The sequence below is a fragment of the Geotrypetes seraphini genome, chromosome 2 (genome assembly GCF_902459505.1).
Source record: "Geotrypetes seraphini chromosome 2, aGeoSer1.1, whole genome shotgun sequence".
In the NCBI taxonomy this organism is placed as follows: domain Eukaryota; kingdom Metazoa; phylum Chordata; class Amphibia; order Gymnophiona; family Dermophiidae; genus Geotrypetes; species Geotrypetes seraphini.
The window spans coordinates 433,468,903-433,496,174 of record NC_047085.1 but is presented as its reverse complement, the minus strand read 5'-3'; the positions used below and the strand labels follow the sequence as shown (position 1 = coordinate 433,496,174).

General features: G+C 44.6%; 1 protein-coding gene across 1 annotated transcript in view; it reads right to left on the bottom strand.

Annotated features, from left to right (window-relative positions):
• The window catches only part of MALRD1 (MAM and LDL receptor class A domain containing 1), a gene marked incomplete at its 3' end in the record, with an annotated part of 701,795 nt that overhangs the window by 260,943 nt on the left and 413,580 nt on the right, over positions 1 to 27,272 (bottom strand). The window contains exon 33 of the mRNA XM_033932884.1: positions 2,496 to 2,624. Within this exon, the coding sequence (XP_033788775.1) occupies positions 2,496 to 2,624 (129 nt within the window). The remainder of the gene's footprint in view (positions 1 to 2,495; positions 2,625 to 27,272) is intronic.

Genomic DNA, 27,272 nt, shown 5'->3' with positions numbered 1-27,272 from the left:
ATCAACCATTTGAAAGAAAATAAAAAGCAAATCAGTGCCTGATTTAACTAGACATACGTCAGCATAGTTCACAGATTAGGATGCGAGGCACTGAATCCTTATTGAAGAGCTTATTTCAATCACTAATATGTTCAGTTCTCGCTATTGCCTTCCTTCAGGATTCTTTTTCTCTTCTTGTTCCAATAAAATCCTTTCTTTTGATTTGAATTTAGTCATTTGCTCTTCCCAACTGATGTTCACAGCAAGTTATAATTCAAGACCAGCAAATAGTTAACCACCCAAAGTAGTGATAAGCTAATACACATTATTTACCATAAGTTCCATTTTATGCAAGGGATCTATTTACTGATAATGTTCATGAACAGCTGCAGCACAAAGAAACTTGACAGTGTACTTCAGTAACTGTAGTTCTAAGGTATGACATGGGCAATGAAGGATTACATTATTAGCTACGGATCTACAGAAGTATTGATAAGAGGAGTAGGATTTGAATTGTTGCCTCCTTGTTTCTTTATCTTCTGTCTTAACCAGTAAGCCCTCTTCCACACCTTATCATCTTTTACTTTGTCTAGGTTCCAAGAATGACACTCCAGGTAACACAAGGCATCCGCCCTAGGGCCATTGCTTATATAGTGGTTATTGGACTCTTATAAAGTCACCCTGAATATACTAGTACAGGAAGAGAAAGACCTCTAGCAGGATGTATAATGCTAATCAAGTCTGTCTCTCAGCTTCTTTTTTTAGGGCTTTCAAGGTTGACAGCAGCTTAGTTGCATATGAAGACTGCCTGAGCTGTTCTGAGTCTAAAAAGGTCTTGAAAACCTTCCTCCAATTAAGTCTGGTGCTTGATCCAAGTGAGGTCCCACAGTGTTGCCTCCCCAACATTTGAGGAGTATGTCAAGACCTTGCTACCACTTAATTGTGACAGTGGTAAGATCACATGACCAGCATATTTGAAGACAGGATCCAGATCTGGTAGGATGTTTCATTGATCCAGTCAATGAGATGAGCAGGCACCTTGAGTCATCAGTGAGAGAGGTGACGGAGTTCAGGATGAGCCAGACCACAGTGAGAATGAGAATCGGAGAACCAGCGAGGCCAGTAGCCCAGTCGAGGTAAAGGATACTTGGGTTGGGTGGGAAAACCCAAATAGTAACAGCATTCCATGCCACCGATCCAGGGCAAGCAGTGACTTCTTCTATGTCTGTATCAACAGCAGTTCATGGACTTTTCCTCCAGGAACTTATCCAAACCTTTTTTAATACCAGCTACATTAAATGCTTTTACCACATCCTCTGGCAATGCATTCCAGAGCTTAATTATTCTCTGAGCAAAAAAAATGTTTCTTCCTATTGGTTTTAAAAGTATTACTCTGTAACTTAATCAAATGTCCCCTAGTCTTTGTAAATCTTAATGCAGTAAAAAAAATCATTCCACTTGTACCTGTTCTACACCACTCAGGATTTTGTAGACTTCAATCATATCTCCCCTCAGCCATCTCTTTTCCACGCTGAAGAACCCTAACCTCTTTAGTCTATCCTCATAGAAGAGGAGTTCCATCCCCTTTATCATCTTGTTTGTTCTTCTTTAATCATTTTCTAGTGTCGCTATATATTTTTTGAGATAAGGCGACCAGAACTGAATGCAATACTCAAGGTGAGGGTGCACCATTGAGCGATACAGAGGCAATATAACATTCTTAGTCTTGTTTACCATACCTTTTCTAATAATTCTTAGCATCTTGTTTGCTTTCTTGGTCATTTCATTCTTTGCATTCTTAAACTTAGCTTAATCATGTTGTTGCACTGTTCCCCACCACACCATGTACAACAACATGATTAAGCTAAGTTTAAGAATGTAAAGAATGAAATGATAAGCAAGATTAATAAGTGGAAAAGATGAATTGAATCGTAAAGAAAAATAATGAATGAATGAAATCGAACAAGAAAACAGTATTCTGAATTCTAAATTATGAAATCATAATGAATTTATTTATTTAACTTATTTAATATAGAAACAAGTACTATAAGTAGTTTGTTATTTACACCGGGTGAAATCAATGACTAGTGCTGCTGTGCTGATATTTTCCAATCAGGGTAGCGTTCTGAGAATCCCCAGTGATTGATGATTTCAAACTATTCATTGCAAACTTGATTTTATATGGCAAGAGGGAATTAATTCTCCAATCTCATAAAGCAGGGGTGTCCAACCTGCAACCCGAGGGCCGCATGCGGCCCAGTGAAGTATTTTGTGTGGCCCCTGTCGAGGGCGATGCAGTGTTTTCCTCTGCTGCCCCCGAGTATTTACCGTCTTGCCGGCTCCCTCCTCTGTCTTGCTGCAGCATTTGCGCGGCCCCAGAAACATTTTTTTCGGCCAATGCAGCCCAGGGAAGCCAATAGGTTGGACACCCCTGTCATAAAGCATGCCTTCCTTCTAATTAAGACTGGAGTGGAAGATGCATTACACGCTGAAGCATATTAAAGAGGGATACTTACTGCAGTCACTTTCATCCGAGCTGTCCTCGCAGTCTGGCTTGTAGTCGCAGACAAGGTGGGCCTCAATACACTTCTTGTTCAAACATACAAAATCTTTGTCTGAAGGGCATTTCCCAGGTTTCTCTCCAGCTGAAACCAACAAGAGAAATTAATATGTTAATGAATTCAAAATAAGTTCTACTTGGAAAATATGATCATTCTGGATATTCCATCCGCAGTAGTCGGTGAGTTCTTAAATGCCAACCACCATGGGCAGCATGGCTATCTCCTATGGCCAGTGGCAAACTTGGATATTCAATGCTGGGGCCACATCCGGCCACCAGCACTAAATTTCCAGGTTCAGTTCAGCTGCCGAAGACAGTCAGCTAATGCTTAACGGCCAAAAGTAGACAAGTATCTCTGGTCACTAGATGAATATTGGCGGTGACCAGTTATGTCACGTGACACAGACGGTCATCGGTCAATCCACTAACTGGGATATTCAGTGGGAAATAGGCAGCTATCTCCCACTGAATATTAGCATTTAGCCACAAGTCTGGGGAGGCCTCACTGGGGGCCCCTGATGTTTACCCCTCCCCCCCCTTTTCCCTTCCCTCCCCCCCTCCCCTGCAATCAGAGTCAAAAACCATGGTTAAATTTCCACTAAGAAAGTTTATTTATGGCTGCAGCATGGTTACAACACGATCAACATTATATCAACAACCATATTCAATAATTCTGCCTATGAATAACAATGTTGAACTAACAATAACCTGTCAAATAAAGTACTTCAACTTATCCTAACTTCTAACCGCCGTTCAAGCAAATGGTCTACTCCTGCTTGGCCCGAGCCGTCGTCTAAGCATCCCGGGTCCCGTTGGCTGTCCTCCCCCACCCCCGCTCGCCATTCAAGAAATTGGGGGTAGCGATGGTCCAAGAGGGGTCTCTCAGCCATTGAAGGTAAAAGGAATGGCTGCAATGGGAGAGTCCAGTTGTTCAAACCTCCCGCTGCCCCTCCCCTCCACCTATCCCCCGACTAGCCCCTTTACTTCCCATCCTGCAGGTCTGTCTTTGGCCGCCATAACTTGGCTGGCCAACCAATATCAGCTTAGCTGGCTGTATTTTTAGTGACTAAAAGCAGACCGGAAATTCAGTGCTGGTCACCAGATATGGCCCAGCATTTAATTTCAGGGATTACTGCGAACAACGGAAGTCAGCTCAGCTAACTTCTATGGTATAAATATTGCTCCCTCCCCACCCACAACTCCTACAGAACATCATCGACCCTATAGTTTTTATTTACTTATTTTTCTATACCATTCCCCCAGGAGAGCTCAGAACAGTTTACATGAATTTATTCAGGTACTCAAGCATTTTTCCCTGTCTGTCCCGGTGGGCTCACAATCTATCTAATGTACCTGGGGCAATGGGGAGATTAAGTGACTTGCCCAGGGTCACAAGGATTGAACCCACAACCTCAGGGTGCTGAGGCTGTACAGTAGCTTTAACCATTCAAAATACTGAAAGGAATCGACAAAATAGAGCAGAGAAGATTATTTACATTGTCCAATTTGACACGGACTAGAGGACATGTAATGAAGCTAAGGGGGGACAGGTTCAGGACTAATGTCAGGAAGTTCTGCTTCACTCAGAGAGTGGTTGACGCCTGGAATGCCCTCCCAGAGGAGATTATTGTGGAATCGACCGTCCTAGGCTTCAAGAGCAAACTAGATGCATATCTCCTTAAGAGAGGCATATAAAGATATGGTGGACTATAAATTACGCCAGGTGTACACCTGGCAGGGCCTCCGCGTGTGCGGATCGCCGGACTTGATGGACCGAAGGTCTGATCCGGAGATGGCAGTTCTTATGTTCTTATGTTCATTGCACCAGTATTCTAATTCTGCCTCTCAAATGTGAAAAGCATCAGCACAAGGTATTTTACTCCAAATTTATTCTATGTAAAAGCAAGTCATTGGAACTGTCTGCGATCCTTCCAATTAATTTGAAGATGGTATGATAATCACATCTTAACATGGACTTTAAATTGCAGAAATCTATTTTCTGAACATTTTAGGAAATAGTCCATTTTTATTAGTGCAGCCTTTATTTATGACTACAAAATGGGATTCAAGCCACTGAAGTGACAGCCCATTTGTCTCTAGATGTTTGTTTTCCTTTAATATATCCTTCAGAATTCTGACATAGACACATAGGGGGCAAGGGCACTGCTCTGAACTTCACATTAAGGGCGCCAGGTACTCATCTTACCATCATCTTACTATTACCCATGGACATATGGTCAGTCTTCCAAAACTCGCCCAAAACTTTCTGTACCCACATGTCTACCACCCCAATAGCCCTTATGCCTGCAGGTGTCACCTATATGGCAGTACAGTGGGGGTTTGGTGGTTTTTATATGGGCTCACACTTTCCACCAGAAATGTACTAGTTAGGATGACATATGGACATGGGTCCTCTTCTCTGCAGTCCACTGCACTGCCCAACAGAACTCACACCCTCCCCCCCCCCAAAAAAAAAAAAGAATACAACAGTATATACCTGTCTGTAGAACAGCAGCATCTGGTATGGGAAAGTTCAGTAGAACATCACACAGGTCTCTTAAGTAGCCTGGTGTGTGGGCTAATGAGCCATATAGAGGAGGACCCAGGCCCATAAGACACTCTAACCTCTACATTTATGGTAAAAAAAATATGAGGCCATGAAAACCCACCAAAATCCTACTATACTGCGACCTGCAGTCATAAGGATCATTGGGGTGGGAAACAGGTGGGTATAGTAGATTTGGGGTGGTTGTTTTTTTTAAGGGATCATCATAAAGGAGACATAGTGAGATGTATATCTGGCACCCTTTATGTGAAGTTCACAGCAGTGCCCCATTGCTCTATTGGGATGTCTGTGTGGTCAGTCCATTATAATGCTGGCCTGGATTCTCCTCTCTATGGTTTATTAGCCCCCCCCCCCCCCCATCAAGCTACTTAAGACACCTGTGTAATGCTCTACTAACTTTTCACATAACAGATACTGATGTTCTACAGACAGATATGTAATTTTATTCATATTTTGGGAGGAGGTAAGTGGCTACTGGGAGTGCGTTGTGTGGGTCATTGCGTAATACCTTCAGTGATCATCTGGTCAGTTTGGGTATCTTTTTGGCACTTAGATGCTTCTAAAACAGGTCTAGCTCAGAACATCTAAGTTCCATCTAGGACAGTGGTCTCAAACTCAAACCCTTTGCAGGGCCACATTTTGGATTTGTAGGTACTTGAAGAGCCTCAGAAAAAAAATAGTTAATGTCTTATTAAAGGAATGACAATTTTGCATGAGGTAAAACTTATAGTTTATAAATCTTTCTTTTTGGCTAAGTCTTAATAATAATATTATAATTTATAGCTAAAGACATATATGATCAAGAAACTGTTTTATTTTACTTGTGATTATGATAAACATACTGAGGGCCTCAAAATAGTACCTGGCGGGCCATGAGTTTGAGACCACTGATCTAGGACGTCCAACAAACAGTTTGATTTTTGCCGCAAAATGTCCAAGTCTAACCTAGGCCACAGTCCATACATATCCCACCCAAAACATGCCTCTAACATGACCCTCTCTGAGTTTGACATTTTGGAAGATGAACATCCCAAAAAACATCTAAGTTATTTGTTTTGATTACTGGCAATTAGATGTTTTGCAGAGAAAAATGTCCAAGAGCTGATTTTTGGATGTTGTTATGTTTTGAAAATGTCCCTTAATAGTGTGTTCATTTTTAAAAAAAAATTCTTTATTAAGTTTTCCAACTACAATTGTGCAACAAATAATTCACAAATATGGATAGTTAAAAATAAGCACAACGGAGCTTACAAACATCAACATACAAATATATTATCCCCACCCTCCCACCTGATATACAATTAAAATAAAACTTTAATGAAACTATTCATGAAATCCAAGAATCAAATTCCAGTTCCTCTCCCACCCCCCCCACCCTCCCTGGATGTGCATGTTTACATGTCTATGAAATAAAACTCGTTTATTCCTCCTTACAAAATTTAGCCAATGGCTCCCAAACATCCAGAAAAGTCTTGTAACGCCCCTGTTGTATGGCCATGCAACGTTCCATTTTAAAGTGTGTTCATTTTTGATTAGCTGTTGGAAAAAAAATCCATGTCAAATTGTATACTAGCTCCGAAGTGTGTAAAAGTTGTTTTTTTTTTTTTTTTTTTAAAGTACCTTTTTTTGACAGTGCTTTTACCTCAGGGATTAAGTGAATCATTCTGCTTCATCCCACAGGTTTTTTTTTATGTTCAGCTCTAAAATGAAACCATGTTAAAATTATGGACTCACTAATTGGCAGCATGTATAAGTTTGTAAAATGGAACATCTGCACATGGAAATGGAGCCTTTTACACATGGAAGGTGTGAAATCGCCACTTCTGTGTGTAAATGCTGACAGGTACTATTACTACTACTATTTATCATTTCTATAGCGCTAAAAGGCATATGTAGCGCTGTACATTTAACATATAGTAGACAGTCCCTGCTCAGAAGAGCTTACAATCTAATTTTAACAGACATCTCCATGTAGAAGCTGCTGGAGCTTCTATTCATTTTTTTTTTTTTTCAGCATCTATATTAGCAAAATAGTTGATTCTGGTGCTAAATGCATGTGCACTCCGGCAGCAGTTTTAGAAAAGGCTTTGCAACAGCAGATGTCTTTCGAACATGCTGTTGGAACATACTGTCCTGACCTGGATGTCTCAATTTTAATCTCTGTGTTTTATGTAAAATAGGGTTCTTTGTAACATTTATAACTTGGATTCCTGGCTACACCATTTTTGTTTGCTACAGTAGCTGATACTTTACAGTTTTGCTCTTTTTCATTTACTGCATTCCAGAAAGTCGAAAGGGACCTTTTACAAAATTACAGCAAATACCAACGCATGCTTACGGCAGGAAAAATGGCTTACTATGGGGCATGCTGAAGCATCTCACAGTAATTTGGGAGTATGTGCACACTATCCATGCATGAATATATACATTATGTTTAAATCTGTTTTTATTAACAATAAAGAGCCAAAACCAAACAAGGCAACATGACAAGCAATGAATTTTGAATGTTACAAGAAAGGTAACCCCCAAGAGGACTATACTCTGATGTCCTCTTGGGTTACAAAAGGCTCCCCCCTTGTCCCCCCTCAAAAACACCCTCCCAACCCCTCTCTCCCTTCCTCCCCCTTCCTAAGATCCAATAGCACAAAAAGAAACATGGTCAGACAAGTGGGGTAGGAAACAACTGAAAGCTATTGAAGATGCGACTACGAATCCCTGGAGGTAGAATATCTAAATAAGGAGACCAAGTATTGACAAAGTCTTTACTTCTGCAAAGAGAGGAGTGAGCCATGCAAGCCTCCCATCTCATAAGTTCATGTAATTTGTTTCTCCAATACCAGTAGGAGGGAGGGACATCTGCCAACCAATAATTCAAAATACATTTTTCCCCAAAATATAACAAGTCTGGAAATGGAGAGTGGGTGAATTCTGGGTGACAGGATAATCGCGCGCCAGACGCCAGCACATCGACAATCCAGCGCCGACAATTCGGCGCAAGACAGAAGTGTGCGGGGGAAAAAATAATTTTTAAAGAGCTCCAACTGGTTTGGGGTTTGGGATGTCAAACCCCCCCCACTTTATTGGTTATTGTTTGCGCTGCCGTTGCGGGGGGGGGGGGTGAAACCTCCCACATTATAGAGAAAACTGAACTTTTCCTGAAAAAAATCAGAAAAGTTCAGTTTTCGCTATAATGGAGGTTTCCAACCCCCGAACCCCCCTCCAACAGCAGCGCGAACACTAACCAATAAAGTGGGGGGGGGGGTTGCCACCCCAAATCCCCCGTCGGAGCTCTTTAAAAATTACTTTTTCCCCCGCGTGCTTCTGTCTTGCGCCGAATTGTCGGCGCTGGATTGTCAGTGCACTGGCGTCTTGCGTGCCACTGACTATGAACCGAATTCTGTGGTAATCAGTTAGCTCATAAGTATTGCCGTGCATTAACTGATTATCTCAGGTTTAGCGCATGAGTCTCCACTGCCTACAAAATAGATGGCACAAAAGGCTCATGTGCTAATGGTCATGTGCTAACTGGGAAATTAGTGCATGGCCATTAATATGAAAAACTGGAAAATCAGCCATTTCTCTCCAGAGGTTTAAGGGGCAGTTATGTTTTCACATGGGTGGCATGGGTGTTGGATAACTTTCTTCCTTAAATAAATGATGTAATAATTTTAAAATGTGTATTATGTGTTTACTTAGGTTGCCTTAGGGGAAATTTGGGGAGGGTGGGGGTGGACTTTCTAGGTCATGCATGAGGTCCACTACCTTCGTACCAGGCAGGCAAATTACTGAGCGATCTTTATATCCACCAGTCATCCAGCTAGCTATTTCCCTATTGACTGAATCACCAACTGCACTCGCCAGTTCTACCCTTTTCCAATTACATTCACACCTAACCCCGCTCATGGATGCACAAACCACATATTAAAAACCTGAAAAATGGTTACAGTGCAAAAATCTTCAGTTAAGTTTTGATTCATTTGGGATTTTTTTTTTTCCATTTCCAGACCTTTGGGGTTCTTTTCATTTTAATAAAAATGTTACATGCATTCAATTTAATGTGCACCAATCAGCTTACTGGTATCTTCACTAGAATCGCTCATCCTCTAGCCCCCAGTGCTCTACATCTCCTCCGATCATTTATCGGCGCAATTTCACCCCCAAACCACATCCGATCTCATCTCCACACAACCCTCTCTCAAACCCCCTAAGCTTGCTACTCCAGGCTTTACAACAGTTAAAGTTTTTTTCTCTTTCTGTGCTCCCAGGGCTGGAATTTCATGCTTACAACTATGAAGAATTCAATAACCAGACAGATGATGACAAGTTAACAGAAATGAGGGAAACTAGCAGATTTGGAAACACTGTAATAATTGGGTGATTTAAATGACCAAAAATATAGAAGGCGGAAGAATCAAATATTACAACCCAAGCAAAATGTCTGTCAAGATTATCTTAAAAAGCACCACTTCAGCTAAGTGACTATCTTTATTTTTGGGGTGAACTTTGTTTGCTCTTCTGTGGCTTCCTGTCCAGTGGGAAGGACTCTAATGGATATTGTATTGACATGGAAATAAAAATATTTGATACTATGACACCAAGGACTCCTTTTATCAAGCCGCGCTAGTGCCACATACTAAACCACCGGCCACGCTAGCTGCTAATGCCTCCCTTGAGCAGGTGGTAGTTTTTAGGCCAGCGCGGGGGTTAACGCGTGATGAAATGTCACGTGCGTTAACCTCGCTAGTGCGGCTTGATAAAAGGAGCCCTAAGAAACTAAGAAATGATGATAACCTAAAAAAGATAAGGTGAAAGAGAATCTAAAAAGAAAAATTTTAAGGGGAGTTTTCAATTCACAATGATGGAGGTTTTTCTGACCAATGATAGCTCATGTGCGGTTCTGGTTCACTGAGCTCTTGAGGTCTTTTTCTCCACATATGAAAATATGTTACTTCCCTGTGCATGTGTGTGTGTATTGTCTTTTGAGTCTGGTGGGGAGTTCTGAAGTCCACAGCCTGAATATTTTAAGATTATCTTAAAACCACATGAATTTTCACAATATAAGGCAATTTCATAAAAATAGCTGAAAAAAGAAGAAAAGCCAGAACTTCAATGGTTCAGTCAGAAATCTGAACTTAGCTTACCCCCCTTTCCCCTTTTGCAAATTCACAGAAGCGGTTTTTAGCACAGACCAGTGCGCTGAATGATCTGCAATGCTCCTAACGCTCATAGGAACTCTATGAGTGTTTTAATGATGGCTAAAACTCAATCCCTGGTTCTATCTACCTGACCTAGGAAGAAAAAAAAGCTCAAAACAGTAAGTGCTGCTGCTACTACTACTTCTATTTATCATTTCTATAGAACTACCAGGCATACACAATGCTATATACCAAACATGGAAGAGACAGTCCCTCCTTAAAAGAGCTTACAATCTAGTTAAGACAGACAAACTGGACAAAAAGGTGCGTCTATAAACAGTGCTCAGGTGAAGAATTAGAGGGAAAGATAAGACAGATAGGGGTGCTTAGTAGGTGGGCTGGAGTTAACTACTTTTAAACATAAACCTGAACTTCCTATAGAGGACTCCCCTTCAGCCAACTGTTTAGCAAACTTTTTTTGCACAAAAATAGCATCTATCAAAGCTAGTACATAAGAACATAAGAACATAAGCATTGCCTCTGCTGGGTCAGACCAATGGTCCATCATGCCCAGCAGTCCGCTCCCGCGGCGGCCCCACAGGTCCATGACCTGTAAGTGCTCCTTTACCCAAGACGTTTATTCCCTATTCATTTAATATCCCGTATTGTAGCCCTCTAACTATACCCTGCAATCCCCTTTTCCTTCAGGAAGTTATCCAATCCCTTTTTGAAACCCAATATTGTATTCTGTCCTATCACCTCCCCTGGAAGCACATTCCAGATGTTCACCACCCTCTGAGTGAAGAAGAACTTCCTTGCATTTGAATCTGTCTCCTTTCAATTTTTCTGAATGTCCTCTTGTTTTTGATGTCCCCGTTAATCTGAAGAATCTGTCTCTCTCCACCTTCTCTATGCCTTCTGTCTAGCTGCTGCTGCTGGGACGCCTCTTCTCAGTCCTGGATCAGCAGCGGCAGCAGGCACGGGCCATTTGCTAGGCCGGGACCCTTCGATAATGCGATCCGAGCTGGCCTAGCAAAACCCCAAGGCTGCCTGGCCTAGCGGATGCTCGACAGGGAGAGCAGGGAAGGGTATAACCAGCAATTCTTCTACTATTTCTGATGAAGATCAAATCAATTACACATCATTACAAGCTACATGTTCCAACTTTATCCTTCCCACATTAACTGAACTAAAACAGTTATTTCAATCAATAAAACTTAAAGGTTCCAATAAAGAATCATTTCCTCCTTTTCTTCTTAAACGCTACTTTTCAATTTTCGGTCCAGTTATTCTTCAAATTATTCACAAAAGTTTGTCCACATCATCAATTCCAACAGACTGGAAACATTCGGTACTTTTACCAATTATCAAGGATTCCAAAACAAGTCCCTGCGATTGCTCCAACTATCGACCTATAGCGAGCCTTCCGTTTCTATCAAAAATCACTGAAAAAGTAGTATTTCAACAGTTGTCAGACTTTGTAGATAAAACTCAGGTTCTACATCCTAACCAAGCTGGATTTCGTAAAAATCATTCAACAGAGCACTCCTTATTAGGTCTTGTCACATCCATTCATTACTTTCTGGATCAACATAAATCTGTCGTTCTCATTTCCTTAGACTTAGCGGCAGCCTTTGACACGATTGATCACCATTTATTGCTCCACCGTCTTTCTTCCATTGGTATTAAAGACCAAGTATTAGACTGGTTTCAATCATATTTTACAGATAGATTTTCTACAGTTCATTTTAACAATTCTATTTCAAAATCATATCAAACAAATTATGGAGTACCACAAGGGTCCATATTGTCCCCATTACTGTTTAACATCTATTTGGCCCCTCTTTTAACCCTTTGTCAATCTATAGGATTCACAGTGTATGCCTACGCTGATGATTTTCAACTTTTGCACCCTATAGATTCCTCAAGTTCCCAGGACATATTCGAAATTGCTCCAACTATCGACCTATAGCGAGCCTTCCGTTTCTATCAAAAATCACTGAAAAAGTAGTATTTCAACAGTTGTCAGACTTTGTAGATAAAACTCAGGTTCTACATCCTAACCAAGCTGGATTTCGTAAAAATCATTCAACAGAGCTCTCCTTATTAGGTCTTGTCACATCCATTCATTACTTTCTGGATCAACATAAATCTGTCGTTCTCATTTCCTTAGACTTAGCGGCAGCCTTTGACACGATTGATCACCATTTATTGCTCCACCGTCTTTCTTCCATTGGTATTAAAGACCAAGTATTAGACTGGTTTCAATCATATTTTACAGATAGATTTTCTACAGTTCATTTTAACAATTCTATTTCAAAATCATATCAAACAAATTATGGAGTACCACAAGGGTCCATATTGTCCCCATTACTGTTTAACATCTATTTGGCCCCTCTTTTAACCCTTTGTCAATCTATAGGATTCACAGTGTATGCCTACGCTGATGATTTTCAACTTTTGCACCCTATAGATTCCTCAAGTTCCCAGGACATATTCAAAATTAACTGTAAGTTGGCCAAAGTACACGAATGGTTGAATGTTAATCAACTTTCTTTAAGTATCAATAAATCCACATCTATGCTTTTCTCAGGGAAAGAAGGTGCACAACTCATTAACCCAATTTTAATTGATAACAAACCCCTTAATCTCACTACCAATACTAAAATATTGGGTGTCATTATAGACAACAATCTTACTTTTCGATTACATTACATTACATTACATTACATTTGTGATTTCTATTCCGCTTGTACCTTGCGGTTCAAAGCGGATTACATTAGAAGAAGCTGGACATTTCCAGGAGGGTACGTGACATTTAGGGTAAGACATAGTTACAGAATGAGTATAGATTTGGTAACATTGGATGAAAGCAGTTATATTACATTATATATCAAATCTTTTTCCAGGCGTTGGTAGGTAATATGAATCGGTAGGATTGGTTAAAAATTGTTTCTATAGAATAAGAATGATTCGTTCGTTGGTTCCAATTCTCGATTCATTTTCTCTCAATACTTTAATTCACTCACTAGTGATTTCAAAATTAGACTACTGCAATTCCTTATTAAAGGGGGCTTATCTCAAGGATATAAGGCGCCTCCAAATCATACAAAATACTGCTATAAAGGTAATTTCAGGTTCAAATAAATTCGATCATGTCACGCCTCTGCTTCAAAACGCTCATTGGTTGCCAATTTCATACAGGATAACATATAAAATAGCTCTTTTAGTCTTTAAGACAATTAAAAATAATACTCCTGCATTTATAGATAGGCTCCTGATTCCTTATAGTTCGTCAAGAGTTCTTAGATCTTCCTCACAAGCTACCCTTTATGTTCCCTCATTAAAAATCATTGGTACTCGCCGTGACCTGATCTTTTCAGTTACTGCCCCATCTATTTGGAACTCTCTCCCTCTATATTTACGGCTTGAACAAGATTGAAAAAATTTAAGAATTGTTTAAAATGTCTTCTTTTTAAAGAAGCCTTTAACTAAAAGTTTAATTTTCCGATTAATTCCGAATTTTTTTCTTCCTTCATTAAATTCAGATTATATTTCCCTTCTCTTTAGATTTTCTAGTTCTCAAAATTTTTTTTTTTATTTTTTCCATTTTTTTCCTTCTCTTCATACCTTCCCTATGTACTAACCCGACCTGCTTATTTTTTTTTTTTTTATTTATAAATTGTATTTTTTATTCTTTCTTCCCCCTTTCCTATTGTTTCATGTGGATTGTTTACCCCAGTTTGTTTTTATTTTTAATTTAAAGTAGTTAATTTTAATTACAATGTATTTGTGATTTTAGAAATTTAATTTTATTTCTTTGTAAAACGCTTTGTATTCTGAAAAGCGTTTAATCAAATAATATAATAAACTTGAAACTTGAAACTTGAGTTAGGAACTGAAATGGCAAACAAACTTCCAATTTTAACAGGGATCTCAAAGTCCCTCCTCGAGGGCCGCAATCCAGTCGGGTTTTTAGGATTTCCCCAATGAATATGCATTGAAAGCAGTGCATGCACATAGATCTCATGCATACTCATTGGGGAAATCCTGAAAACCCGACTGGATTGCAGCCCTCGAGGAGGTACTTTGAGACCCTTGAATTAGTGTAAAGCCTATCAAATATCAAAATAAATCTTTACATAGTCCAACACTTCTTTCTATACAGTGAAGCCATGAAGCATTAAACTAATGTCTTGCAAACTTTGTCGAGCCGTGGCACGCCAAATATAGTGGTCATGGCTTGAGGCATCCGTACGTGCGTGGACGTTGACATGATGATGTCGTGCACAAGCGTGATGTCATCACATCGATGTCTGTGCATGGTGCGAAGACCCTCCAAATTTACACCAGTGGGGGGGGGGGTGCCAGAAGGGAAGATGTGCGGGGAGGCGTTGGCTGATTGCCTATAGGATGTGCCTCTCGCCACGTGAGGCGCGTCCTGTAGGCAGTCAGCTGGTGCCATGGCCTCTCCTCCCCAGCATCTTGTGGCGCACCTGAAATCTCAGGAGGCATACAGTTTAGGATACTGTTTAGCATACAGTTTAGGATACTCATAGAATTTCCATGAGCATCGGAACTTTTACTGCCATGGCTGGCGATAAAATATGCTAAAACAGTTTCCGGGGGGGGGGGGGGGGGGGGGGAAGTAAATTCCTTATCCCATATTGCAGCCAAAAAAGACAATAATCTAGGAAAAGGACGTGGCCCTAGGTGTTGTGTCATCACTGCTCTGCTTAAGGTGTATGGAGGATGCACGGGACACCACAACTGTCACGTTTACCCTGGCCTTCTGGTCTCCTGTGACAATTCAACAGAAAAAGGAATTTTGTGAGAAGGGATGAATTTTGACTTCTTTTTTTTTCCTGTGGATATTTATTATTTAAGGCATTCATATACCATATATAGCCTAAAAGTGATTTACATTCAGGTACTTGGGCATTTTTCTCTGTCTGTCCTGGTGGGCTCACATTTTATCTAATGTACCTGGGGCAGTGGGGGATTAAGTGACTTGCCCAGGGTCATAAGGAGCAGCATGGGATATGAACCCATGACCTCAGGGTGCTGAGGCTTAGCTCTAACCACTGGGCCGCACACTCCAGGGAGCCAAAGGCTTAAGCAACACCAAATAACTAAGGTAACCTGAAACTCATGCCGTCACAGCAGATGTGAGAAACAGCTGGTAAAGAGGAATTTTTTGTTCTTGTTCAGCTCAGAGCTGTCAGGTGGGGATGAACATAAGGGAGATGTTTTCAGTTCATTTGGGCTTTTTGTCTAATTTTTTTTAATACAATTTTATTTCAGTTCTTTTGGCATATTAATTTTAAAACTATGTTGAAAAGTTTTAAGGCAAACTACTTACCATACTCAACACTTCTTAAATGAAAAGTTCATGTGTATTAAATCAATGTAGCATGTGTGCACTTTTTTTTTTTTTTCCTTAATATAAACTGAATGTGCATCCCTATTGCTAAGGTCAGGGGAAACTATTTACTTCTGCAATGTGAAAGTGCAAGTGTCATTACTGACTCTTTCTTACTACCATTGAATTGCTACTTACAGCCGATGGTCTGTTTGTTTGAGGGAGAAAAAAAAGTTATTAAAAACAACAGAGAAAATGTTACCAATCGACACTTCTAAAACATGAAATAAAGCAAGCTAGCCATTGGTGTGTTGTCTTTTTCAGCTGCAGACAAAGCAAATGCTATTTATGATGTGTAGGCCTTGACTACAGAAAGTGTCTAGCATCAATAGTATGATAAAGTTTGACTTATAATCCCGGCAGCTTTTGGCCTGAACCATCAGCCTGACTCATTGCAGCAGATCAATCTTAGGAATCAGTAGCAACATCCTTTTAATACTTTCCAGTAGCTTGACAGCATAGTACAGTGATCTCAAACTCAAACCCTTTGCAGGGCCACATTTTGGATTTGTAGGTACTTGGAGGGCCTCTGAAAAAATAGTTCATGTGTTATTAAAGAATTGACAATTTTGCATGAGGTAAAACTCTTTATAGTTTATAAATCTTTCCTTTTGGCTAAGTCTTAATAACAGTATTGTCATTTATAGCTAAAGAGACATATGATCAAGAAATTGTTTTATTTTACTTTTGTGATTATGATAGACATACTGAGGGCTTCAAAATAGTACCTGGCGGGCCGCATGTGGTCCCCAGGCTGCGTGTTTGAGACCACTGGCATAGTATAAGTCCAAGCAGAACAAAGCAGAGACATCAGATCCCTCTAATGTCACTGTTGTCTCAGCAGATTTCCCACACTGGCAGGTTAAGGAAGAGAGCTTCAGGGGCATTTTTCTCACTGTTGTCTGTTCTGTACAGTTCTTGCAAGTAATCGTATGCTTCTGTGGTGTTTTATTGATTGTTTTTTGTTACCACTACAAAATAAGCAACTCTGCTTTCCTGTCAACATGTCAAAACCCTTACTTATTAAAGGTTCAGTAGCCTCCCTCTTCCCTGACAGGTCCTGTTCTAGCAGCCTTCATTACAATTATCTATACAAGATCTGACAGATCTGCTAATCAAACACTGTTAAAGAATAAATCATTTTATTAAAAATATTCCGGCACGCTGAATGCTCTGTGCTGCTCCCAACGTTCTTAGGAACTCTATGAGTGTCGGGAACAGCGCAGAGCATTTAGCGCACCAGCTGGTGCTAAGAAACGCTTTTGCGGTTTTGTAAAGGAGGAGGGGAAGGAGGTTAGTATTCTTAATAGGAAAATAGTGCACTTATCAGGTCAACACAGAAAAAATATGTTGCGCTCCACATCAATATTCATATGCTTCCCTATTCAAATCTGTTGTACAACTCATGCACACACATTGATCCATGTTGAGTTTGCTTAACAGTGCTACCAAGTGACCAGCCTTGGCTTTGCAGAGGAGTAGAACTATTGCAGAATGATTATTTGTTGGGAAACAATGCACAATGGGAAAGGTACAGAATACATACATACAATGTGGATGGTGTCAATGGTGTACTACCATCCTGGAAGGTTCTATATGGATGTGTGCAAGAACAAATCAGTTATAGGGATCTCAAAGATATATGCAGTACTACCTGTATGACAAAATTTATGTTGTTTGTTCTTGTTAATAGTGGACATGAGTAGAACAACTCATGCCCCAATGGCTGAAACAAAGCGGCCGTCAAATCCGTATTTTGCCAAAGTGGCAAACAAGAAATCCCAGCGAACCCGATCAAAGGCCTTTTCAGCATCGAAACTTATAAGGAAAGAAGAGTGTGCCGTTCTACGGGCATAGTCCAGAGATGTTAAGATTTTCCTCAAGCTTTTAGCCACCGACCCACCCTGAACAAAGCCCACCTGGGAGTCATGCAAAATGGATGGTAGTATCCGAGCCAAACGATTACCGTATTTTCACGCAAATAACGCGCACCCGTGTAAAACGCGCACACGGGTATAGCGCGCAGAAATCACGATGATATGTACAAAAACTTTTGTATACCGCGCTCACGGGTATACCGCGCATGATGCCCGACGCTCCTTTCGCCCGCCCTGACTTCCGTACACTGCCCTGACTTTCCGTGCGCTGTCCCGACTCTCCGTTCACCCCCCCTGACTTCCGTGCACTGCCCTGACTTTCCGTGCGCTGTCCCGACTCTCCGTTCACCCCCCCTGACTTCCGTGCACTGCCCTGACTTTCCGTGCGCTGTCCCGACTCTCCGTTCACCCCCCCTGACTTTCCGTGCACTGTCCCCCCTTGAAGTCCTGTCCCCCCTTGAAGGTCTGTCCCCATCCTGAAAGCCTGATGCCCCCCCCGACGTCCGATACATCCCCCCCCCGGCAGGACCACTCGCACCCCCACCCCGACGGACCGCCGACTCCCCAACAATATCGGGCCAGGAGGGAGCCCAAACCCTCCTGGCCATGGCGACCCCCTAACCCCACCCCGCACTACATTACGGGCAGGAGGGATCCCAGGCCCTCCTGCCCTCGACGCAAACCCCCTCCCCCCAATGACCGCCCCCCCCAAGAACCTCCGCCCGTCCCCCAGCCGACCCGCGACCCCCCTGGCCGACCCCCACGACACCCCCACCCGCCTTCCCCGTACCTTTGTGTAGTTGGGCCAGAAGGGAGCCCAAACCCTCCTGGCCACGGCGACCCCCTAACCCCACCCCGCACTACATTACGGGCAGGAGGGATCCCAGGCCCTCCTGCCCTCGACGCAAACCCCCCCCCCCCCCAACGACCGCCCCCCCCCCAAGAACCTCCGACCGCCCCCCCAGCCGACCCGCGACCCCCCTGGCCGACCCCCACGACCCCCCCACCCCCCTTCCCCGTACCTTTGGTAGTTGGCCGGACAGACGGGAGCCAAACCCGCCTGTCCGGCAGGCAGCCAACGAAGGAATGAGGCCGGATTGGCCCATCCGTCCTAAAGCTCCGCCTACTGGTGGGGCCTAAGGCGCGTGGGCCAATCAGAATAGGCCCTGGAGCCTTAAGTCCCACCTGGGGGCGCGGCCTGAGGCACATGGGCCCAACCCGACCATGTGCCTCAGGCCGCGCCCCCAGGTGGGACCTAAGGCTCCAGGGCCTATTCTGATTGGCCCACGCGCCTTAGGCCCCACCAGTAGGCGGAGCTTTAGGACGGATGGGCCAATCCGGCCTCATTCCTTCGTTGGCTGCCTGCCGGACAGGCGGGTTTGGCTCCCGTCTGTCCGGCCAACTACCAAAGGTACGGGGAAGGGGGGTGGGGGGGTCGTGGGGGTCGGCCAGGGGGGTCGCGGGTCGGCTGGGGGGGCGGTCGGAGGTTCTTGGGGGGGGCGGTCGTTGGGGGGGGAGGGGGGTTTGCGTCGAGGGCAGGAGGGCCTGGGATCCCTCCTGCCCGTAATGTAGTGCGGGGTGGGGTTAGGGGGTCGCCGTGGCCAGGAGGGTTTGGGCTCCCTTCTGGCCCGATATTGTCGGGAAGTCGGCGGTCCTTCGGGGTGGGGGTGCGAGTGGTCCTGCCGGGGGGGGGATGTATCGGACGTCGGGGAGTCGGCCGGGCAAGAGGGCTTGGGCTCCCTCTTGCTCCGATCGCGGGTGCGGGTGGGAGCGCGTGCGAGCGGTCGTTCGGGGTGGGGGTGCGAGCGGTCCTGCTGGGGGGGTGAATCGGGCGTCGGGCGGGGTGGGAAATATGTTTAAAAACTTTTGTATACCGCGCTCACGCATATTCCGCGCGAGGGGTATGCGTGGTAGGTAAAAACGCGTATAACGCGCGCGTTATATGCGTGAAAATACGGTAGCTAAAACTTTTGCCAACAGTTTGACATCAAAATTGAGCAGCGAGATAGAAGCAAGATGCCAGATCAGCCAAATCTCTCCCCGGTTTCAGAAGGACAATAATCTGTGCCAAATTAAGGTGGTCCGGCATTGCTTCAGCATTAATCATGACATTAAACATATTGGAGATCGGCCGGGCAAATTCGAGTTTCATACGTTTGTAGAATTTAACTCTGTAGCCATCTATGCCAAGAGCCTTCAGATTAGAACTCTGCGCAATGGCCTCAGCACTAACAGGTAAATTGAGCCATTCCCGTTGCGATTCCGAAAGACTCGGAAAATCTAGTCTGTCCAGATATAACTCTCCAGGAAGCGCTAAAGCTGGAGGGGGAGCATAAAGATCCACATAGAACGTCCAAAAGAACCACATAAATCACAGCATCAGAGGTAACACCGAGCTGTATCAGTTAGGTGGAGCTGTAAGATTTTTTTATGACCCTCCCTCTGCAACATCAAACGAGCCAAGAGATTCCCACCCTTATGGCCATGTATGTAAAGCTGATATTTATAGTATGCTAGAGTCTCAGTTGTCCTCTGATAAAGGAGCTTATTGAGTGCAGTTTGCAAGGATAATAAGGCTGGCCTATAAGATGCAGTAGGGTGATGGCCAAAAGCTCAGCGAGCCTCTGTGATTTGACATGTGAGTAGAATTATCTCCCGATCGCGAGCTCACCAAATATGACAAAAATAACTAATAATAGCCCCATGGAGAACCGCCTTAGCTGTTTCCCAATACAAAACTGGATTTTCCGTGTGTTGTTGATTATGATACTGGTAATCTTTCCACTGAGACATGAGGTAAGGAGGAAATTTAGGATCCTCTCGCAGCCATAAAGGATATGCCCAGTATTTAGGTGAAGTACCGTATTTTTCATTCCATAAGACACACCTGACCATAAGACACACCCTAGATTTAGAGGAGGAAAATAAGAAAAACCCATTCTGAACTAAATTTTCCATGCCAGGCTCTACACCCAACCCCACACTCCTTGCCAAGCTATGCACTCTGTCCCCCCTCCCTGCTAGGCTCTGTACCCTGTCCCCCTTCTGGTGGTCTAGTGGTAGGCCGGGACAGGGCACAGGGCAGACAGGGACAGGGCAGAGAGGCCTAGTGGCTGGCAGGCAGGTAGGGACAGGGCATGCAGGCAAGCCTCCCCCACAGAGGCATTCCCCCGCAGGCAGGCAGGCCTCTCCCTCCCAGGTAGCCCCTCCAGGCAGGCAGGCAGTTCCCCCCCCAGGCAAGCAAGCAAACAGGCCTCCCCCTTCCCAGGCAGACCCCCAGGCAGGCCTTCCCCCTTCCAGGCAGCCCCCTCAGGCAGGCAGGCAGTCCTCCCCCCAGGGAGGCAGGCCTCCCCCTCTTTTGCAGCCCATCCCAGGCAAGCAAGCAGGCCTACCCCCTCCTAGGCAGGCAGGGAGGCCTCCCTCCTCCAGGCCTCCCCACAGGCAGGCAGGCCCAGTTTCTCCCTGCTGAATTCCTATTTTTAATTCAGTAGGGCAGGCCCCAGCCCCCCCCTCCCCCATTACATAAGAACATAAGAACATATAAAAACTCTCTCCCTAATTGGGTGCAGCAGCATTTCTCTTCCCCCCCCAACATAAGAATTGCCGCTGCTGGGTCAGACCAGTGGTCCATCATGCCCAGCAGTCCACTCACACAGCGGCCCTCTGATCAAAGATCAGCACCCTAACCGAGACTAGCCCTAACAGCGCACGTTCTTGTTCAGCAGGAACTTGTCTAACTTTGTCTTGAATCCCTGGAGGGTGTTTTCCCCTATAACAGCCTCTGGAAGAGTGTTCCAGCTTTCTACCACTCTCTGGGTGAGGAAGAACTTCCTTACATTTGTACGGAATCTATCCCCTTTCAACTTTAGAGAGTGCCCACTCATTCTCCCTATCTTGGAGAGAGTGAACAACCTGTCCTTATCTACTAAGTCTATCCCCTTCAGTACCTTGAATATTTCAATCATGTCCCCTCTCAATCTCCTCTGTTCGAGGGAGAAGCGGTCCAGTTTCTCTAATCTTTCACTGTACGGCAGCTCCTCCAACCCCTTAACCATCTTAGTCGCTCTTCTCTGGACCCTTTCGAGTAGTACCGTGTCCTTCATGTACGGCTACCAGTGCTGGACGCAGTACTCCAGGTGAGGGCGCACCATGGCCCGGTACAGTGGCATGATAACCTTCTCTGATCTGTTTGTGATCCCCTTCTTTATCATTCCTAGCATTCTGTTTGCCCTTTTTGCTGCCGCCACACCTTTTTTTTCATTCCATAGCCCTCCCTCGCTAGATGCAGCTGCCTGCCTGGTCACCACAAGCATTGATGGCTGATGTGGCTCAAGTCCTCTTCTTTTTTCTTGCAGCAGAACGGCGCACAGGGCTGACTGCCTGGTCCTGCGCTGCTTCTCGCTTTTCTTCATGTAAAACAGACTTTATATACAAAAAAGGCTTTATAAAGCTACCTCCATTATTTTCTTTGCAAAACCTGTTTGCACACAGTCAAGTGAACAAGTTTCAAAGAGAATGTTCTTGCATATGCTGTTTTTGAAATCTGGTTTAAAGTCCATGGGTAAAAAGCATCTGCAGACCTTGCAGCAAAGTCAATGCTTTGAAAAAGTCCCCCTATTTTAATTAACTTGTGTTATCAGCACCAGTGAAAAAATGAAGTCGACGAGCAACATAGGTGCCTAGAGTAAGTGATGCTGTGACATCTGCCAAATTCTGATGTATATTTTATTTGTGGCTAGGGTTTTATTAAAATAATGATTTCTAGTTTACTTTGAATGTGCTGTAAACACAGCTCCTGGCTTTATAACAATGACTTCAAACAAGACTATAAATCATTAATATTTTTTGAAGAAATAGTTACAGTTTGAAAGTTCCTTTTGATGCCAGTACACTTTAAACCAGCAGTCTCAAACTCGGGGCCCACGGGCTGCATGTGGCCCGCCAGGTACTTTTGTGCGACTCGTGGTATGGACGCGGTGATCAAGAGCTCCCTTGCTGCAGTCAGTTGTTCCATTCAAATTGCGGCCGCCTGTGTCAGAAGTCTCTCTGACATCACGACGTCAGAGAAGGCTTCCGACGCAGGCGTGGATCTCGTGAGGAGCTGCCACCTGCGGCTTTGAACGGAATAACTGACTGCAGCAAGGGAGCCGGCCAGAAATAATGCTACTGCATGGGAAGGAGGGAAAAGAAATGCTGATGCACCCAATTAGGGAGAGAGTGAAGGAGGGAGAAGAAAGACAAGGAAGAGGAGAGGAACGAGAGATGCCAAGTCCATGGGTGGGAGAGAAAGGAAAGAAGGAAAGGAGATAGCTGGGCATGGAGGGGTGGGAAGGAGACAGATGCCAGACCAGGGGAAAGAAAGGAAGGAGGGAGGGAGAGAAAGGAAGGAGAGATATGTCATACCATGGAAATAGGGAGGGAAGGAGAGAGAGATAGGAAGGGAAGTTAAGACATGGAAAAGTAGATTTTGAAAAGAAAGCAGAAAAACTGCTAAGTTAATGCCAAAGATGAATGCAACGCAGAAAGTGAAGACGGAGAGGAAAACAGTCAGAGGACAAGAAGGCCCTGGAAACATAGTTAAAATCACTATGGCTGGCCCAGAACGTCCTCTCCGACGTCAGAATTGACGTCGGACGGCTAGAGTTGCTCGGCTCGGGGAAGAGAAGCAGCAGGGAGGGAGAATTCGGCACCGGCTTCTTTCTGATGACGGCAATGGCAGCCTTTCCCCAGCGGCAGCCTATTCCCCGGTAAGTGGCCAGCTGTACACCCCCTCGGGCCTTGCACCTGGGGCAGACCTTCCCCCCCGCCCCCCCCCTTGGTACGCCACTGCTTTACAGTATACTGCAAATAGTGCTCTGTGCTTGTTTGCTGATATTTTTCAGGTTTAGTAAGTGAATGCAATGCGTTGCTTTTTTGCCAATAGTGGTAGCGATCTATTTGTTATTTGCTGCTTCTTATTAAACTTGTTTATAAGGTTAATATGGGGTTTTTAAAAATTAAGATCTGGCCGTCTGTGCACCCCCCCAAGGCGTGCACCTGGGGTGGACCTCCCCCCCTTGGTACGCCACTTCACTGTACCCTAGCCACCTGACAGTAGAGCAGTTCAGTGCCACTTAACTGGACTGCAAAAACAGCCCAGGCTAATGTCAGTTTTAGTGCCATATAACTGAGGCTTTACAACCCCATTAACCCTTCCATCAGTCCAGTGCCACTTAACTGGACTGCAAAAACAGCCCAGGCTATTGTCAGCTTCAGTGTAGATAATAGGTTCTTTTAAAGAAACACCCTTATTTTCCCACATTTTGTGTAAAACACCACCCCTACATACACACATCCTCACCAAACCCACCCCCACCCACATACATGAACAACACAAGCCCCTTACCTACCTCCCCTTCCCCTTCCCTTGCCCACGTGGTCTCCCACGGCCCCTGACAGCCCCCCCCAGGTCCAACTCTAGGTAGAGATGAAGCTTCTGGACCAACTAGGGCCACATCAGTGTCTGAGCTGACACTATCACTGCTGGAGTTAGTGTTCTGCTGTCCAAAAGCTGGCCATGTTACTTGAGTGGAGGAAGGCAGGCGTGGAACAGGCCCCAACATATGGGGGTGGTTTCTTTTCTCCGTGGCTTTGCATCCTGTTGCCACTGAGCCAGTGCTGGAGGGTGGTGTGGGAACCTGATTAGTGTGCTGGCTTGTTGAGGTAGTACGGTTTCTAGCTCTGAGCTCACTGTGGAGGCCTTCCAGCTTTGAAACAATGCCATTGTTGGTATGCAAAAACTGCCTCAGAAGTTCATTGGTGTCCCGTTGGGCCTACAGTGACTGCTGTTTTGCCTTCACACCCTGTCTCAGCAGCTGGAGCTTCTGCTGCCGATATTCCTCCAGGCTCAGATTGTGCCCCAGTAGCTTCTGGGCCAGTCTAAGTAGGTGGCGACGCTGGCGACTGGGTGCCCTCCAGCGGCCAGGCTGTGCTCCCTCACTGCCCTCCTCAGTATCCTCAGCCACATCGGCAAACTGCTCAGGCGGTGGGAGAATTAGCAGGTCCTCATCCCCATTGGCAGGCTCTTGTGTTTGGGTGTCCTGGGACTCGTCAGGCTCCTGCTGGCTGAGTGTTGCAGCTGGCTGCACATCTGCCTCATCCTGCTGTCCATGCACAGTTAGTGTGTCGATGGCACTACATCCGGGCTGATCCTCTTCAGAGCTGGCATCTGCATAGGGGAAAAGCACATGTGGATGTCACAGCATACCACAGGTGAGCTACCTGTGTCTAGGTGAGATGAGTTAGCAGTAACATGCATCCCAAAGGTATGTGACTACATACCCAGCTACCATAGGGTGGTGTATTGGTGACATTATGAAGGGGATTGAAAGCAGTGTACGTGCAGAAACCTTGCGTGAGCACACCTGCTGATCATAGCAAATGTTCCAAACTCTCAGTATAAGGGTGTACGAATCTAATTCCATGCTCTGGCACCAGCACATGGAGTATGTAAAGGTTTGAAGAACAGGTGTACTCACTGCCCCATTAGAAGAGTAGGAGAAGGAGGATGAAAGAGAGGTCTCTCAGAATATGGGACATAGCTGTGAGACTGGGGATTAAGACAAGTACATACCAGAAGGCTGTGCAGGTGGGGCAGCTGATGTGTCCTGTGTGCCCACACCATAGGTGGAGGTTGCTGACACAAAGGTGAGCACCAGCTGGTCCGTGGGGCTGAGGTCTGCCATGTCAGCATCTGGAGGCCGGTTGCCCACCTTAGCTTGGACCTCCCTTTTAATGGCTCTCCATTTTTTCTTGCAGTCCTCCACATCTCGATTATGGCAGTGGACTGCATTTAGGCGCTGAGCTATTCCCGTCCAGACTTTGCTCTTGGAGTATGCCCCAAGTCTTTCTTCTTGGGGTGAGAAGAGCTGCTGGTGGTGTGTGTGCACCTCCTGCACCAGCATTTCTGTCTCAGCCTGGAAGAAGTTTGGCTTTCAAGACAGAGGTTTCACTGGTTTGGGAGCTATGGTGTCAAAGTACCCACATATTTGATAATATAAGGTTAGACGTTTTTATTGACAATTAAGCACGTCCATCTGATTGATTATGGACAAATCAGAAAGACGTCTAAGCCACTTTCTCCCGACTAAGCCACATTTTAGGTTGGTTTATTAGTACGTTTAAATCCAGGGGGGTGGGATACATCTACATCAGCACTAACTTCCATCTCCTATCTGTTCTGAGACACCTTCCTATCTACTGATGTATTCCTAACTCATTTGCTGGCTCTTACAGATTACAAAATCTGTCTTTTCAAGCCTGTTGCTGTATTCAGGTAAGCACTATTCTTGCTTCATCTGTGATGTTTTTAAATACTTAAAGAAATGTCTGGGGCTCAGGTTGCTGGTTACCCTCTGAAAAGCCTTTTTGAAACAGCATTTAGAAGAACAGGGGGGGAAGCATTCTGTATAGGGCCCATAACAGGGTAAGGGCAAAGACTGTGAGATCTTCCTGGAAAAAAAGTACTGTGTTGGCAGTTCAGTCATGACGGTAAACCACTGTGTTTCCTGGATAGGCAACATGGAATGATGGTACCATTGCGCTTTTTGCCTGGTACCTGGTACCTGGGGTACATGGCCAATTGCTGTGATCCACTGTTGTTATGGGGCTCTTGTACTGTGTAGATCCCTCTCTCACACACACACCCTGTAATATTGCACATGCAGCTGTAAGATGTCCCAGCAACTGAAAACTTCCTTCCTCTTTTTCAGGACCTGGCTATTGCATTGCAGATACTACAGACATTTGCTACAGAGGAACACCTGCACATCATTCCTGGCGAACACACCTCTTCACTCTCCCTGTCCTCCATCCCTGGCTATGGGGTGAGGGCTCCTTATCCCACAATGCCACCTCCTTCCTCCAATGATTGCCTCACCCTACCACCCTACCCCTCCCCTGGGATTCTTTCCTTACACACCCTTGATCCTGGCCACATGGGTATATGTGGCCTTGTTGTTGGCTCGGCTGCTACAGCTTTTTTGTTTCATTGGGGAGGGGGATGCCCTCTCAGTTGACACTGGTCTGCTTCCTAGTGCCTCACCTTGCACATGTGTAGCTCTTATGGGATCTAACTGATTGCATATGATAGGCAGCATTGCACAGCAGTCACCAGCTCTCCTTTACATGAGCCCTCAATCATAATATGTCCCTTCAGTCTAGGGTTAGCAGAGGGCTCTAGAAAGAGGAGGAGCTAGTCAGACAGTCAGGTGTTGCATCCATTGCAAATCATGGAACTCACAAGCCCACATGTCTACATCTCTCCCCTTTTTCTTGAACTGTGACTAACACAACCTCTGTCTCAGGTCCTGCATGCGACATGGTCTTGTTCTTTACATTACTGATTTCTATTCTGCCTCAACCTTGCAGTTCTGGGCGGATTACAAAAGAGACAACTGGACATTTCCAGGATAATTACAGAGAGAATTCTCAACCAGATCTTACTTACAAGATGGCCACGTTCCCACTTTCAGTTGGCTGCCTGCCCTTTTGTTAGGTGCAGGTCAGTGACATGACATCAAGGGATCAAACATGACACCCAGTTTAGAGGTAGATATCTGGTATTTATTTTGTTCTTTTTTGGTAGGCAAGATTCAAATATAAATGCATACACCTTTGCTGAGGTAGACATGAATGGTAGAACACCTGGTCACAAAAGACTGTCATAGAACAATCGCCATACAAATATGTTCGC